This window comes from Mus caroli, chromosome 11 (genome assembly GCF_900094665.2).
Source record: "Mus caroli chromosome 11, CAROLI_EIJ_v1.1, whole genome shotgun sequence".
In the NCBI taxonomy this organism is placed as follows: domain Eukaryota; kingdom Metazoa; phylum Chordata; class Mammalia; order Rodentia; family Muridae; genus Mus; species Mus caroli.
Window position 1 is genome coordinate 1,678,200 of NC_034580.1, and position 18,081 is coordinate 1,696,280.

Sequence of the window (18,081 nt, forward strand, 5' to 3'; positions counted from 1 at the left end):
GAGAGGGAGAGGGAGAGGGAGAGGGAGAGGGAGATATTTCAATTTAGAGCCCAGATAGGCCAGGTGGTGCACTCCTTGCAAATCTTGTGAGGCAGAAGTAGGAAGATCACCAAAAGTTCAAACCATATTTGTTCTACATAGCAATTTATAGGCCAGCCAAAGCTGCAAAGTAACTCCTTGTCTGAAAAATTCAAAAGCCAAAACAAACAAATAAACAAAATGGAGAGTTATTAGGGGCTGAGAATGCAACTCAGTAGGCATAATTTTTGCCTAGTATATTCAATCCCCAGCAACCTGCTCAAAAACATTTATACAGATAACTTTGCTATGTAATAGGTGAAAAATGAACTTCATTAAAATCTGATTAATCAAAGAAAAATTCAAAAGGAGTAAGACACCACAAAAGTAGATTTTTTTTCTGTCCATTGAACTTGCAAACATGCAAACCCAGCCTGCATTTTGGTCTTGCAGCTAAGGGACACATCCCTTTACGTGGACATTGCAAACATGCAAACCCAGCCTGCATTTTGGTCTTGCAGCTAAGGGACACATCCCTTTACGTGGACATTGCTGCTCCCCAAAGGGGACAAAGAATCCTCCAAATAGAAACAGAGATTCTGATGTGTTTCTGCTGCTCTGCAGTCCTGAAGCCTGTATCCCTCGTCACAAGCTATAACTTTCTCTTTGCAGAAAAAAAAAAAAGATAATTTTTAAAATTCACCAATCTAGTCTGGTGGTTGTGGAGCACACCTTTAATACTAGCTAGCACTTAGGAGGCAGAGGCAGGCAGACTTCTGTGAATTCTAGCCCAGGTTGGTCTACAAAGCGAGTTCCAGGACAGCAGGGCTGCATAGTGAAACCCTGTCTCAAAAAGCCAACCAACCAACCAATTAAACAAGTCTATTTCCAACCAATCGCCTACCCTGTCAGTTTCTGCTATAATCAACTATAGCAATTAATTTCCTCTCCCAGTCCTCCAATCATCTCTGTTACTGTACTCAGTATATATAAGTTATCAAGGCTTTTCATCAATTGCATTTTCTCTCCTTCAACCAATTATCTGACTTTATTATAACTCAGTCTACACATTCCCAAGTCAGCAAAGCTACATGCTTCCAGACCTTTCTAAGAACTATTCCTTCCACCCTTTTCACTATCCACTCAAAATCATGTAAGAGTTAGTGTGTATTTCACATGTATGGAAAAGCGAGTTTATCTTCTCCCAAGATTCCTGACTTTTCTCCAGTTCTACGGATCACCAATTCTTTAAAGCCAAGGGCACACACACACATACACACACACACACACACACTTACTTAAGTCCCTCAGAATATAAACAAGTGCTGCACGATCTGTGGACACTCCATAAGTGCCGTGGTTGGCTGGTGACGGTGATGATAATGATGATGATAGCTAGATGAGGCTTCAAAGTAGAACACTCCTAAGTAATGATTGCAATGAAGCAAGAATTTATGACTCTCCTTATTAAAATTCTAATTACATAACTAGGCCTTAAGATACATATTTCCCCCTTTGGTGACACATACTGATTCCCTTTTTCTAAAAATACCTTAGGAAAGAAATCTAAACCTCAAAGAACCAAAGAAAATTTTCCATAGAACAAAAGGCACTATTAGGAAGAGACAAATCACAGCACTTTGGGAAGCCACAAAATGTAGGTTTTGATTCGGTCTTTAGTCTTTCAAAGCAAAGTAAGTTACTGGTTTTGAGGGAGTAAAAGTCTTTATTGATTGCAGCTTCTGGCATCTTCCCTACCCAAATGGAGAGTGACTACTGGATAAGCAGTAAGCCCTGAGAAGAGATCAATAGTCCAGATCCTTCCTCCTACTGCCACAAGCAACCTGTGACATCAGTGACCTAGTCTAAGTAGGCTCCAGTGTTTTCATCCCTAACTCCTCCAAGCTTCGTGTAACCTGCAGATTTTGGGCTGGAGCAAGGGGGATGTACTTGTTTCAAAGTCAGCTAACAAATAGATGACAAAGCAAAAAAAAAACAAAAACAAAAACCAATTATAGTGTTATAAAAGCAAGAAAGAGCCTGTCCTCCAAAAGCCAAGAAGACAATATCTATCTGAGGAAGTCAGCTCACAACATGAGAGCAATCATAGCTCTGTCAAACAGCCATAAATACTTCAACCTGCTGTGTTGAGTAAGTCACTTAACCTCTTTGGGGGCTCAACCTCTGCAGTCATCAAGTGGTCACCCTCTGAGTCCACGAGTTTGAGATGGTTTTGAATAAATCAGATAGTACCTTTTTCGTTGCTGGAATAATTTTCTGTCAATCTTTTAACAACCCATTCTGTTAACTTATAATCATTTCTAAGAATGTAACTAATACTTAATACTTCATTGCTGTGCACTTTCTGGAACATTTTCCCTTACTCTGGGCTCTGCTAGTAAGATCCTTATGCCTCGTAATCCAAGGGGGATGCTATCGCTAGAACAGTAGTGTACACCTGTAATCCCATCACAGGTGGATCAAGAGTTCCGGCCAACCAGGGCTAGAGAGATGGGTCAGAGGTTAAGAGCACTGGCTGTTCTTCAGAGAACCTGGGTTCAATTCCTAGCACCCACATGGCAGCTTACAACTGTCTGTAATCCCAGTTCCAGGGACCTGACACCCTCACACACACATACATTCAAGCAAAATGTACATTAAAATTGTACATAAAATTTTCTAAATAAAGAAAAGAGTTTGAGCCAACTTTAGCTACATTATAAGTTCAAGGCCAGCCTGAGATACATGAGACACAATCTCAAAAGAAAAAAAAAAACTGACTGCATAGACTGTATTATGAACTCTCTAATTCAACAAAAATGGTAATTATAAATACTGCTGAAAAGGAAGATTTTAGCAAATAACATGCTGAGGAGAATATGCAATTAGCAATGATTACAATACTTAACATACCGAAAATAACAATTCTCCTGAAACAATAGTAAGGATGTTTGGTATGGCTAAGACATAAACCTAAGCCAGAAGTAGTGGTTGATGCCTGTATCCCTAACACTCACCAGGAGACTGAGGCAAAAGGATAACTGAGAATCTGCAGCCTGAGCTACAGAGACTGTCTAAAACAACAACAACAAACAAAAAAACAACAGGAGCCGGGCGTGGTGGCGCACGCCTTCAATCCCAGCACTCGGGAGGCAGAGGCAGGCGGATTTCTGAGTTCGAGGCCAGCCTGGTCTACAGAGTGAGTTCCAGGACAGCCAGGGCTATACAGAGAAACCCTGTCTCGAAAAACTAAAATAAGTAAATAAGTGAGTATTGTACATCGTGGTGCGCACTAGGCTCCGCACCACGATGTACAACGTCCAAAGTGAGTTCCAGGACAGCCAGGGCTATACAGAGAAACCCTGTCTCGAAAAACTAAAATAAGTAAATAAGTGAGTAAATAAGTAAACAAATAAATGCATGCATGCATGCTGTGTGTTGCTCAGGCTCTCCCTGCACATAAGAAAAGAGAAGGAAAGAATGATGTGAAGGGTGTTTTCCCTGTCTGTATTCCTGGCACCTGTGAAGAGGGCATCAGATGCCCTGGAATTAGAGTGACAGATGGTTGTGAACCACCGAGTGGCTGCTAGGAATTAAACTGGAGTCCTCTGGAAGAGTCGCCAGCACTTCTAATCAGAGAAATCTCTCTCCAGCTTCAACATTAGGCAAAATTAGCAGACTATCAAATACAACCAACCTATGGCAGAATATTACCTAAATGATTATTCCTTCTTGGATATTGTAAATTAAAAAAAAAAGTTCCTAGGCCAGACCTAGGGCACAATCTCACAATGGCATATACTCACAATGGCATATACTCACAATGGCATATATTCGGGAGGCTGAAGAAGGAAGATTATAAATTCAAGGTTAATTCAGACAACCCCACTGACACCCTTATTTTCCAATAGAGATATAGCTCAGAGGAAGAGCAATTACTGGGCATGCTCAAGGCTGTGGCCTCAATCTCTTGTACTTAAACAAAAAAATCCTCCCAGTGCTGCAGCACTCAGGAAAGCAAGCCCTGCACCTAACTGGAGCAGCACAGTAGAGCTGGCCCTGGATGTGGGGGTGGAGGATGAGCTGGCCCCAAGGCCATGAGAGCAGAAGAGCCAGAGGGCTAACCAGCTTAGATGACAACTCTCAAGTCGAGATCCAGGCTTTTGAATTGACCTACCCCAACACCTACCCCACCGATGAATTAACTGCTGGAGTACATGAAGGGGCCAAAACTACAGGATCTCCATGACACAGGGCAACAACAGGATATCCTAGAGGAGTCCCAGAGAGGTTCCAGTATCAATAGAGTAGCAGAAGCCAGAGGCCTCATACCAGACCAATAAGTTATTGCAATGAATATTTGTAAGCAAACAAGTGTGGACAAAAGAGTATACTGTGGGATTCATTGTGACATACTGCAGCTTCCACAACAAGATCCATTTTCTCTGTTGGAGGGGAGATTGCACGGGTAGAGGGCAGGTACAAGGGGAGGGGGAGATAAGTAGGACTGGGGCACATGATGTGACATTCACAAAAAGCCAAAATAAAGTTTAAGCAAGCAAACAAACCTCTCAGTAGTACTGGGGACAAAACTCCGAAGCAAAGCACCAGCTAGGTAGGGCATTGGTCCAACCTAAAGCAGCCCCTCTCTCCAAACAAACTTCTGAGTAACAGGATCAGAGCATGCAAACCAGCTCAGGCAGCACCCAGAACATTTACACATTCTGTCTCTGAATCTAAGAAATTTTAAAAATTTTTTTTAGAATTATTCATTTATTTTATGTATATGAGTAGCTGTATACTGTATACTATTTTATATGTATATTATTTTATGTATATTGTAGCTGTCTTCAGACACATCAGAAGAGGGCATTGGTTGTGAGCCACAGATGGTTGTGAGCCACCATGTGGTTATGGGAATTGAATTCAGGGCCTCTGGAAGAGCAGTCAGTGCTCTTAACCACTGAGCCATCTCTGCAGCCCCTGATTCTAAGATTTAACACTGACTTTAGCAATACTAAAGTAACAGTAAGTTATAGGAATGAGTAGAGTTGGTAAAAAGTTCTGAAGGGTGAGAAGTACTAAGGTCTGAAGATTTCTAGCAAGAATATTTATGTGATTGACTTAATCAGAAAATCAGCACGAGTAAGATAGCAGATAAAGGCACTGCTGGGGAATTTAAAACCTCAGACCTGTCCAGATTAAGTTCCACAATCACTCTATTCAGCTTTATCTGAAAGTCAAACTAACAAACTACTTAAGCCCGAAGACCATAAGCAACAAGATGAACAAAGAGATTCTGTGAATTTCCCTATATCTGGCCTGAATTTGGCAAAGGAGAAAAACAAGAATAGAAGTGAAGGGAGGGGAGGGGGGTGTCATAGAAAATTCTGTCCTCTGTCTCCACCTAGTGGTGCCAGAGATTCCTCAACTGGGACAAGCAGCTTGAACCTCTCAGAACCCACTATTATAGTTTAAAGTTTAAGACCTGGGACGTCGCAGGGCAGTGATGGTGCACACCTTTAATCCCAGCAATTGGGAGGCAGAGGCAGGCAGATTTCTGAGTTCGAGGCCAGCCTGGTCTACAGAGTGAGTTCCAGGACAGAAAGAAAAAAAAAAAAAAAAATGCAGCTCTGAGTTTTTTTAAGTCTCAAATGCTTTAAATTCTGAAATTAAAACTAAACACGTACCAAACAATGTTCTCGGACAATAACATAAAACTAGCATAAATCACTGGGGGAGTCATCAAAAAAAAAGAAAAGAAAAGAAAGAAAGAAAAATGCTGAGAGAATGATATATGTCTGTAATCCCAGCACACAGGAGGCTAAAGCAAAAAGAAGCCAGCTGAGACTACACAGAGAGATGCTGTCTCACAAAAATGGAAGGAGGGGATCACTGTCCTAAGGCAGACGCTGATGCTGAGGGCCTTTGAAATGTGACTTCTTCCCTTTAGTGTTCAGATGAGCAACTAGGGAAAAAGACTTAACAAGCTGAAAATAGCTCAACCAGATGTTCAGAGCCCAGCTCAGGGCTCTCTATGATCTTATACAAGAAACAGAGAACCACACACAGAGAAGGTGCATAGCCCTCCAGAGCCCAACTGTAGTCAGGCTTGCCCAGCAAACTCCGATACTCAGTAGACCCACACATCCGTCTAGTTTTGTTCCAGCACTCACTGATGTTTCTAAGAAAGGTTTGTTGTTGTTGTTGTTGTTTTGTTTTGTTTTGTTTTGTTTTAAAGGGACAGACCCACACTATGTTGCTCAGGATGGTCCCAAACTCCTGATTTAAACAATCCTCTTGCCTCAGCCTCCTAACTAAGTAGCTGTCACACTGCATGGTTTCTATCCCAATTTTAATATGATTTAATATGATTTCAAGTCCAAATATGTGTTGTGTATGTGTGTATACAAGAACTTATGTCTTCCATCTCTAACTGGATCATGAACACCTTGAAAAATTAGTACCTTTCCTCAGTTTCTCAGTCTGTCTCTTTCCTTGTCTATCTGTCTGTCCATCCATGTCTTTTCCCCCTCACCCCCCATAGGAATTCCTCTGGAACTCAGAAAGGAATCATGCATTTCAAAGTGCCTGCAGTCCTCTTCCTCTTCCTGTACAGAAACTGTAATTCTGATCATCTCAATTTGGGCTCCTCTAAAACTGAACTACTGGAGAGACCCTTGGAGGGAAGGGAGTTAAATAAAAGTAAGCCATTGCTGGCTGTGTAGCTCCTTGGTAAAGAGCTGGTCTGCCACGCCACAGGCCCTGGGGTCCAACTCCAATACACAAAGAAAAAAAAATAAGGTACCATCTTTGTGGGCACACCACATGTTTTGGACAGGTTGAATACCAAGGAAGAACCACTGTGACCATAAAGAATGTGAAATATGCAACTAGAAAATACTTAACTATTGCAAAATAAGCTTTACTTTAGGCCAAAGGCATGAATTCCAAGCTGATCATGGGCAACTGAAAAAGATTCTCTTATAAAAATATGCTCAGGTGGTCCAAAGGACAAACTAGATATCAAGGCAAGACAGACAGCAAAGACGGTTAGTCATGTCCTTACCCAACAAAATCTAAAGCCCACTGGCAAGTTTACAAAATGGCTTTGAGATAGAATCTAACACCATGTTCAATAAATAAAATAATGACAAAGTCAAATAAGTTGTCTTTAATAATAAGTTCTTTAAATAGACTGTTACCTCCACTTTTCCTATTTACCAAATACTTAGAATTAGGTTTTTTTTTTTTTTAAGGGGGGGCTCTAACGTTTCCTTCTTTCCACTTGGAGACTCCTATAGAATATCATACATGGAAGAGAAAGGGCTGGCCTGTTCCTCCTGACACACCTAGTGGAGAGAATGGCCTGGAAGACTGGTTCCCGGGAATCAAATCCCAGGCTCACCTTTTAGCAGCAGTATGGCACCCAACACAAAAAGCAAGCTTGGCCATCGTGTAAGTGAGTTCCTAGGATCCCGATGCCAGGCGGAAAGTGAGAAGCGCAATCCAGGTCTACACAGAGGCTCTGTGAACAGAGCGTGAGAGAGAGTAACTGGGCCAATAGGCTCAGAGCAAAGTGTGTCTGACAAAGTACAGGAGAGGCTGAAAGGAGCACAGACATGGGAAGGGGCTCAGGACGGAACTCCACTGATTCCAAAACCCTTACATGGTTTTACTTGGTGCCAGGTATTGGTCTAAGTATTTCCCCAATAACTCCTACAAGAAAATCATGACAATCCCATCTTACAGATGATCCAAGTAAGAGGTAAAGGAACCAGCTCCTCAGAAGCGGCACCAGGGACCAAGTCCCCCAGTCATCCTCTGCTACACAGCAAGTTCAAGGCCAGCTTGGGACGCCTGAGTGCCAGACCTAGAACCCATGTAAAGGTAGGAGAGCTGAGTACACAAAAGTAGTCCCCTGGCCTTCTCCACACATGCCCTTTCACCCAGTAATATTCTCTTTTTAAGTTTAATTAAAACAATAGAACTGTTGGGCTGGAGAGATGGCTCAGCCGTTAAGAGCACAGACTGCTCTTCCGAAGGTCCTGAGTTCAAATCCCAGCAACCACATGGTGGCTCACAACCATCCATGATGAGATCTGATGCCCTCTTCTGGTGCATCTGAAGACAGTAAGTACAGTGTACTTAAATATAATAATAACTAAATCTTTAAAAAACAAATAAATTTGGACTGTCAAAAGAATGAAGAAAGACATTGGTGGTGGTGGCAAATGCCTTTAATCCCAGCACTCGGGAGGCAGAGGCAGGCAGATTTCTGAGTTCGACGCCAGCTGGTCTACAGAGTGAGTTCCAGGACAGCCAGGGCTATACCGAGAAACCCTGCCTTGAAAAACAAACAAACAAACAATAAAATAAAATAAAATAATAAAACTAAAACTAGGGGCTGGAGAGATGGCTCACTGGTTAAGAGCAATGGCTCTTCTTCCAGAAGTCCAGAGTTCAATTCCCAGCAACTACATGGTGGCTCACAACCATCTGTAATGGGATCTAATGCCCTCTTCTAGCACACAGGTGTACATGCAGACAGAGTACTCATATGCATAAATAAATAAATCTTAAAAAAAAATACCTAAAACTAAAACTAGCCAAGTGGTGGTAGCATTGTACACCTTTAATCCCAGCACTCAGAAGGCAGAACCAAGCAGATCTCTGAGCTCATGGCCAGCCTGATCTACAGAGTGAATTCCTGGACAGCCAGGGCCACACAGAAAAACCCTGTCTCAAAAAACAGAACAGGGCTGGTGAGATGGCTCAGTGGGTAAGAGCACCCGACTGCTTTTCCGAAGGTCTGAAGTTCAAATCCCAGCAACCACATGGTGGCTCACAACCACCTGTAATGAGATCTGACTCCCTCTTCTGGAGTGTCTGAAGACAGCTACAGTGTACTTATATATAAAAAAAAAAAAAAAACAGAACAAAACACACATGTCCCACATGGCCTTGATCTCTACTAGGTGATGCTAGCTGCCTAGCCCTTGTGGGAACTCAGTCTCTCTTGAATGAATAATGAAGCCCTGTTGTACCAAATGGAACCATGCATTTAAACCAGAGTACTGTACATGAAACATAGTCATTGCTATTCCCTAGTCCTTCATCCCACTAAAGGGCAGGTACCAAGTCCATAAACTAACCAGCATGCTCCCTACCTCTCCACCAGCTCATCCTTCACTTGCCCTGTCTATACTACAGACCGCACGCCATTCAAACGCACTATTTATTACCCATAGGATATTGGTGGCAAGAAGATGATGGCCTTTCTTTTGTAATAAGTTCCTCAGTGCACATGTATACAGTTCTAATATGCTATACAACATACAAAATAGCAACCATAATTTCTAGATGTTATGTGCCTACATTTTTGGAAGTATAGGAATAAAGACTATACTAAATATGCCAGCATTATTACTTCTGCTTTCCCCCCTTTGAAGGTTCTTTTTGTTATGGACAAACTACGTCTACTTGTTATATGGTATGATGACCAGTAATGTTGGCATTCATAATCCCATTTGGTGGTGGTAAAAGCATTTAAAATGCCAACCAACATGAGAAGACTTTGTTTTTTATGTAATACAGTATTAGAATCTCTCACAACTCAATTTTGAGAAATTTTTCATATTTGACTCATCCCAATGAAAGACTGAATTATAAGAGCAAAATTCCAGCCTAGATAAGAAATAACATAACCGTTTAGCCTCCTGGCGAATTACACTCAGCATCCACTTTCTCAAGATGACAAATACCAAATCTCTCAAGTGGAAAAATCTTCTAGAGCATCAAGCTAATTGTGCAATGCAACAGACAGATCAAGAGACAGAGTCCACCCCATCTCTGCAGCAAAAATCCTGAACTTATCCCCATAAGGTAACATGACTCACATGGCGGCTACCACTGGTTCTAAAATCGAGTCCTTCTTGGAAGGTCACTACCATTTGACCTTACCAAAGCCAAGAGTTCCACAAATACTGGCTTTCTTTTTTCCCTAAGGCATCTGCCATCTCCTTGTATAAACTGGGCACAAAAGCATGGCAGAGAGTGAGACTGTTTGCTTCTCTAAGCTCTCTAATACCACAGAACAAACTATTGTTACTTTAACAAAATAGTCAAACACCATTTATAAACAGTGTTTCCTCTGTAATTTGAAGTCCAAAGGAGATGACTTAATAAAAAACTCAAGAGGGCAGTGCCTAAAGTGATGCAAGCCTCCTACTTTAAGCCAGTTATGGCCTTTCTGCTGCTTCTTTCTGGGGGGACTAAGCATCGGACATCCTTGTGCAGTGTGCAGGGCCAGCATTATTGGTCCCACTTTACTGATATGGAAAATGAGGTCCATAGAGCTTACATGTCACAGTCCAAGCAGGAGTGGTTAGGAAAAGGGCAGAACTTTAAGTCTCAGTGTGTCTTATTTAAAGTCCATGTGCTCTGCTACTCAAATGGTGGTCACTAGCAGCTTGGCATCATCTGAAAACTCATTAGAAATGAGATCTCTCACGCCTTTGATCTTTGGGAAAGCAGCGGTACTCAATCTAGTAGTTTAAGGCCAGCCTGCTCTACCAATCTAGTTCCAGGATAGCCAGAGCTACAGAGAAACCCAGGTTTAATTAACATCTTCGTGTCAGTTGTGTGCCATTAAAGTTTAAAAGCTGGGCTGTAGAGGTGCTCAGAGGATAAGAGCACTGACTGCTCTTCCAGAGATCCTGAGTTCAATTACCAGCAACCACATGGTGCTCACAACCATCTGTAATGGGATCTGATGCCCTCTTCTGGTGTGTGTCTGAAGACAGCTACAATGTACTCATATATATATAAAATAAATAAATCTTTTAAAAAAAAAAAAGTTCAGCTGGGCGGTAGTGGTGCACACCTTTAATCCCAGCACTTGGGAGGCAGAAGCAGGTGGATTTCTGAGTTTGAGGCCAGCCTGGTCTACAGAGTGAGTGCCAGGAGAGCCAGAGTTACACAGAGAAACCCTGCCAAAAAAAAAAAAAAAAAAAAAAACCCAAAAACACTGTTTCTAAAAAAACAACAAAAAATTCTACAGTACCCAGGACAGCTTCCCTATACATTAAGTTATCCATCCAAACATCAGCAGCGCTAAAGCTGAGAAATCACACCTGAGTTGAATATACTATCTGTTATTTTTGGATCTACAGATCATTTTTTAAAGATTACTTTTACTATTTTTAATTATGTGTAAATGTAGGTATACGTGCATGTATGTGAGTCCAAGTGCACATGAAGGCTGGGGTATAAGATCTCTCTAGAACTGGAATTACAGATAGTGATGAGCTGCCTGATATAGGGGCTAGAAACCAAACTTGGGTCTTCTGCAAGTTGCAGGAAAATATTGTCTGGTTGTTCTTTTCTTTTCTTTTCTTTTCTTTCCAGGCAGAATCTCACTGGCTGTCCTGGAACTCACTATATAGACCAGGCTGGTCTCAAACTTGGGGATCCACACTGCCTCTGCTTCCTGAGATTAAAGTGACTTTTGGGATTGAAAGTGTATATATGTACATGACCAGCCAGGATATGGTCTTAACCACTGAGGCTATCTCTCCAGCCTGGCATGAAGACACATGTCTATAATCCACAGTACTTGGAAGACAGAGGCAAGAAATAAGTAATTCAAGGTCATCTACAGTTAGATACCAAGTGTAAAGCCAACATGGGCTATATGAAACCTTGGCCTGCATCCTTCTCCAAAACAGAACAAACAGCTCAGTGGAATAGCATTTGCTATTGACCATGAGGTTCAATCTTCAGGACCAAGCACCCCATCAGTGTGCCACATGCATGTAATGCCCGTGGAGGCCAGAAGATGGCAGTAGATCCCCTGGAACTGGATTACAGGTGGTTATCAGCTGCAGTGTGGGTGTGGGAAGCAAACCTGGGTACTCCACAAGAGCAGTGAATATTCTTACCACTGAGTCTTCTCTCTAACCCGTTTCCATATTTTTAGATCTTTTTAGTAGTTGCTCTACAGCTTATCATATAATCTTGACTTACCAAAATCAACTTCTGGTTTAAACTAGTTTTAGTGATTCAGAAATGTTCTGAAATTTACTTGCACAGTAACTTTTACAGCTATTCTTTTACCATATGTAGTCATTTCCGTAGCCTATTATAGCTTTGTTCCAACACATCTTTTCTGTGTTATTGTTAGTCAATGTGCTATACATATGATACCTGCTATACACCCAACATACACACTTAAACATTTTTTTTAATCAGTAAAGGAGAAAACTATGCTTTTACAGCATCTTATATAGTCACACAATTACCTCTACTGTTTTCTCATGTGCATTGCAATTACTGCCGAAGGTCTCTGACTTCCAGCCTGAAGGACCCCTTAACACGTTCCTGTAAGGCAGGTCCTTGAGCAATAACTCCTCCCAGTTTTTGGTTATCTGTTGTCTTCATTTCACCACTCTAAAATGGCCAAACTATATTCAATTTTGCTATATAATTCTTACTTGACCTTCTATTTTGTTTTATTTATTTGTTTATTTATTTATTTATTTTTATTTTTCAGGACAGAGTTTCTTTGTGTAGCCTTGGCTGGCCTAGAACTCAGAGATCTGCTTGCCTCTGTCTCCCAAGTACTGGGATTAAAGCCATTTGCCACCACCACCAATGTCTTTCTTCATTCTTTTGACAGTCCAAATTTATTTGTTTTTTAAAGATTTAGTTATTATTATATTTAAGTACACTGTACTTACTGTCTTCAGATGCACCAGAAGAGGGCATCAGATCTCATCACGGATGGTTGTGAGCCACCATGTGGTTGCTGGGATTTGAACTCAGGACCTTCGGAAGAGCAGTCTGTGCTCTTAACCGCTGAGCCATCTCTCCAGCCCAACAGTTCAAAGTTATAACTGGGGTTCCTCACTGAGTATTTTAGTCCAACTACTGTACTTTCAGCTCTAGAACTTTCATTAGTTTCTTTTATAATTCCTCCCTTTAGGGATTTCCATTTGATTTGGCAGTATTATGGTACCTTCCTTTACTATTTTGTGCTTCCCTTAAGTTCTGGGAATATATTCATAATGGCTAAATCTGTGTGTGTGCACACGCACACTCACTCACATGCACGCATGAATATGTGCGTGTGTATAGATGTGCACATATGTGGTACACAAGTGCACATGCAGAGGCCAGAGGTCAGTATCAAGTATCCCTCTTTATTACTCTCCACCTTTTTTTTGGTGAAAAAGTATCTCACTGGACCTGGAGCTCAATGATTTAGACTGACTGCCCAGCAAGTTCAAGAGAGCTGCCTTCAGCACAGCTTTTACATGGGTATTCAGGATCAAAATTCAGATCCTCACACTTTTCTAGCAAGCAGTTTATGGCCTGCAGTTTATGGCTCCCCCAAAGTCGTTTTTGTTAATCTAAGCCCTGCTCACTCTCACTTCTGTAGCTAGCATCCCCACACCCACCTCCTCTTCCCTTATATGGTTCATACTTTCCACTTTCTTTGTATATCTCATAGTTTTCATTATTTTAAAAAATTTTTCCTTTTTTAAAAAAGATTCATCTATTATATGTAAGTACACTGTCACTGTCTTCAGACACACCAGAAGAGGGCATCCAACACCATTACAGATGGTTGTGAGCTACCATGTGGTTGCTGGGAATTGAACCCAGGACCTCTAGAAGAGCAGTCAGTGCTCTTCCCCGCTGCTGAGCCATCTCTCCAGCCCCTTGGACATTTCAGATAGCATATTTTAGTGACTCTAGTGCCCTTATCGAGGCTCTTATTTGGTGGGAAGGGGCAGCACTCTATCACTGGCCCTGTACTCTCCATTCTCCAGCCCTCATCCTCCCAAGTGCTGAGAGTGCCCACACAGACCATCAAATCGACGTCAAGTCTCTTGACTATTTATTGTTTGGATGCTTTTAAGAAAATCTATTTATCCCACAGCGTGAAAGCCTGCAATAGTTCTTCCCAGGGCGGTGGATGCTTTGAATGACCTTGGTTTTAGTCTTCCCTTTCCAGGACCATCCAACTGTTAAATTGTAATTGTGGCTTGTTTTCTAACATTTGTAACAATGTCCTAAGGCAAAACTTGTATACAAACTAGCCTACTGAATTATGGTTACTTTGAGGGAACTGCTTCTTAGGTGAGTGTTTGATATTTATGCCTACCTAAGGAAGATTCCCTAATAATTTCTTGCAAATTGGAAAACATGCAGTCCACGCTGTATCTTCAAACAATTGAACCTTCTCTCACTGAAACCTAGTATTCTCAAATCTGCCTTCAGGCGTGAACTTTCCCACTGTGTTTCAGGTGAGGGATTTCCTTTGGGGGAAGATTAGGAACAATCAGGGTTTTGCTTGTTTTTTGGCGTTGACTCTTGGACCGCCTGAATGTGCTCTAGCAGAGCTATACCCCTAGTCAGCAACTCTCTGTTTTAAGACCTAGCCCCCTCCACTCTTCTCTGAACCAGGATCCTGGAAATAGGGAAGGAGATAATGCAAGCTTTTCTCTCAGTTGTCTCCTTCCTCACTAGGATTGAGTCTTGGGTGGAAAAACACAGTAGGTAGAGGTTGCAACTTGCCTTCCCTACCATCAAATAACCAACCACCTCACAAGTCAAAGCCGGTACTAGAGCACTGAGGTCCTAAATGATCTCTGTATGCCACATCCTGTTCCACAAGTAGTGACTGAATAGGAAAAAGCAGCCTACCCTCCAAGTAAGTGCGCCTTCCTAGAACTTCGCCTCAGCAGCAAGTAGTGGAGTCTCTTTCACTCATCAGAAGGGGAAAGCAGCGCTGACAATCTCGATTCAAGCTACCACCTGACTACATCCCCATTCTTTTCTTTCTTTCTTTCTTTCTTTCTTTCTTTCTTTCTTTCTTTTTTTTTCTTTTTTTCGAGACAGGGTTTCTCTGTGTAGCCCTGGCTGTCCTGGAACTCATTCTGTAGACCAGGCTGGCCTGGAACTCATTCTGTAGACCAGGCTGGCCTGGAACTCACAGAGATCCACTTGCCTCCCAGAGATCGCCTCCATTGCCTCCCGAGCGCTGGGATTGAAGGCGCGCGCCACCACGCCTGGCTCGTTCCCATTCTTATTACTTTATTACCTTCCCATTCTTGCTGCCTTTGCCGGGCGCCCTTACAGCCATTCCCAAAGGCTGTGCTCAGAAGTATTCCCATCAGTTGCGGAGTAGAAAATGTCAGTGAGTTATGATACTGTCCTGCTTAAGTCAGTGCAATAGAAGAGCAAAGCTAAATAGTTGAGTAGTTCCAACAGAACTCCAAAGCCCGGCAAAGCTGAAGTGACTGGCTCTGTAGCCACGGGTACAAACAATCCGGCAACTCCTGACACGGCTACCAATCCTGCTTGCCATGAATCAACACTTAGGGTAGCAAGGATTAAACTGCTCCAGAGTCTAGGTATCATACTGGCTAAAAGCTCAAAATCTTGAGGCACTCTGCATAAAGGAAAAAATAAGGGTTTTTTCCACCTTTTAAAGAGAGGCTTTTACCATCTTCTGCAGTGTCAGCCACACAAGACTGCCTCCAGGTTCTGAGGCCAATCACATGCTTCCGACTAGCTACAAAACTGAAGGGCCACAACTCCACAACTCCCTCTTTGGGTTCAGTTAATTTAGTACTACACGTCACAGAACTTAGGTAAAAACACTCACATTTACCTATTTTTCATAGGATATTAAAAGGGGCACAAGATATTAGAAGACCTTTTTTTTTTTCAAGACAGGGTTTCTCTGTGTAGCCCTGGCTGTCCTGGAACTCCCTCTGTAGACCAGGCTGGCCTCGAACTCAGATTTTCACCTGCCTCTGCCTCCCAAGTGTTGGGTTTAAAGGTGTGTGCCACCACTGCCCAGCTTATAAGATCTTTTTAAATGTATACGGTAAAGCATGTGGGAAATGGTGCAGGGTTTATACTACTACTACTATCGTTAATACTATACCACTACTAGAGCACATGTTCAGATGGAAGCTCTCTAAGCCACATCCTTTCAGTTTATGGATGCTTAATTATATAGGCATTGTCGCTTAAATCATTGGCTGACCCTTCAATCTTAAGGGGAGAAGTGAGAAGTCCCAACCTTAAAGATCCTTTCTGGGAACCAGGCTGAATTCTAAAACTACTATAACTGGGCAACAGCATCCAACTCATTAACACACAAAAAGAAACCCAGGACTTTGGAGATTCCAGGGATTTTAAAAGCAATAGGCTAGGGAAGCAAACCAAGTATATTCCAGTGTCACAGGTACCTGACTGGCTTTTTTGTTGTTGCTTTGCTTTCTGTTTGCTTGCTTTTTGAGAGTCAAATGTAAATGTCTGACACTTAGCAAGTGTTCAGGGTTGTGGATACAACCCAGTGATGGGGTGCATGCCTAGCTTACACAAGGCCCCGAAAACACAAACACACACACTCACATACACACACTTCAACAAATGATAGGTATTATCATCATGTTAGAAACTATAGAGAGTAAATGTAAGACACTCTTTACTCAAAGAGTTTTTTTTCCAGAAACTGAAAATTTTGGAACAGGGAAAAGTACGAGCTTCCAATATAACTAGATGTAACTTTTAAGACCTAGGGTACACAGTTAATACCTAGTGAAAAACTCCCTGGAGTTTTAGGCGCGAGTTCTACACACTGTACACCGGTTCGTTTCTACGGGAGATTCCAGTGTTTTCCAATAACAAATGAATGAAAATAACCTTCGGGAAATGCCAAAACCAAGAACCCCACTTTAACAAACAAGCAAACAAACAACTAGCTTTAACTTGTGATCTGGCCCTAGAAAGCCTCTTCCGGTTCCAGATAATGACATATACGGAATCCCTTAAGCTTCCACTTCGACTGTCACCACAGCGAGGGCACCCCATGGGTAGGGACGCGCGCCGCTGCCACCAGACAGGCAGAGATTCCGCGGCTCTCCACTCACAGCCCGTCGGGGTCGGCGGCCGGTTACCTCGCAGTTGAACTCCATCTCGGCGTCCATGGTGACGATCCGCACCGTGAATGTCTTGGGCTGCTTCCTCTTGAGTGAGCTGAAGCTCATGCGAGAAGCGATGGCTCCGGCCATGGCGCGGGGTACCGGCCTTGGATCCCCTCACCCCTAGGCCCGCGTTCTGGGTCTCTTAGCCCCCCTGCAGTAGTTGCACAGGCCTCAGGGCCACCATGGTGGCCGGCTGGCCGGCCCGAGACAGACCTAGGCTGCCTGGGTCCCCAGCGGCCAGCATGGGCCGCGAGGACCCGGCTGTGGGTGCGGAAAGACGAGTTAAGGGACAGTCTCTGACGACGGGGGGGTCGGGGGAGATGCCGGCAAAAGCACGCGCGGCCCGGAGCTCGGAGCTTCGGGCTGCGGACGCCAGGGACGCCTTTGGACGGAAATCCTAGACGGCTGCGGCGCCGACGCCGGGCCTCTCAGCGACCGCCGAGGGTCGCGGGGCCGCGCAGTAGTTGGGAGCGCACACGCGCGTGCGTGTCTGTCACCAGCTCCGCTCTGCGCGCCCTCGGGAAGCGTCCTCTACCAACCCCCACCTCAGCGACCTGCCGGGGCCCCGCCCCGCTCCGCCCCGCCCCGCCCCGCCCTCCGGACTCCCACAACGCTACTCACGGACTCACCCTAACCCTTTTTTCTCTAAGACGCTGTGATTGGCAGCAACGCCAAAGGAAGCGGGACTTCCGCTTCGTCCCGCCTCCTGGAGGCCTACTTCACCAATTGAAAGTTGCACTGAACGAGGGCCGCCGGTCTGTTCTCGGCGTTGAGTGGCTGTAGATGCGGTCACTCCGAGCGCTTTTGTTCGTAAAGTATACTCCTACTCTAGCAAGACTGGTTGAGAAGGCGCGGGCGGCGCCTTTCCCGGGAAACCTGTAGAGGCCCGGACAGCACCGCACGAGGTACTGTTGCGGTCAGTGAGAGATCCCATTTATAGCGTCTTACCAGAGCATCAGTCGTATCTGGGACACCCGGCCGAAATTCCTTTTTGACACTTAATTATATATGCTGACTTAATATTTTTCAAACACGAAGTGAGGCCGCTTAAGTTGCC

At 43.4% G+C, this 18,081-nt stretch overlaps 1 protein-coding gene across 2 annotated transcripts in view; it reads right to left on the bottom strand.

Annotated features, from left to right (window-relative positions):
- The window catches only part of Nf2 (neurofibromin 2), an 84,326-nt gene extending 66,638 nt beyond the window's left edge, over window positions 1-17,688 (bottom strand). Inside the window, exon 1 of one of the 2 annotated variants that reach the window (XM_021178373.2) lies at window positions 16,998-17,688. In XM_021178373.2, coding sequence (XP_021034032.1) covers window positions 16,998-17,111 — 114 coding nt within the window. In that variant the 5' untranslated portion in view covers window positions 17,112-17,688. The remainder of the gene's footprint in view (window positions 1-16,997) is intronic. The other variant, XM_021178374.2, reaches the window with a different exon arrangement.
- Between the last annotated feature and the right edge of the window lie 393 nt (window positions 17,689-18,081).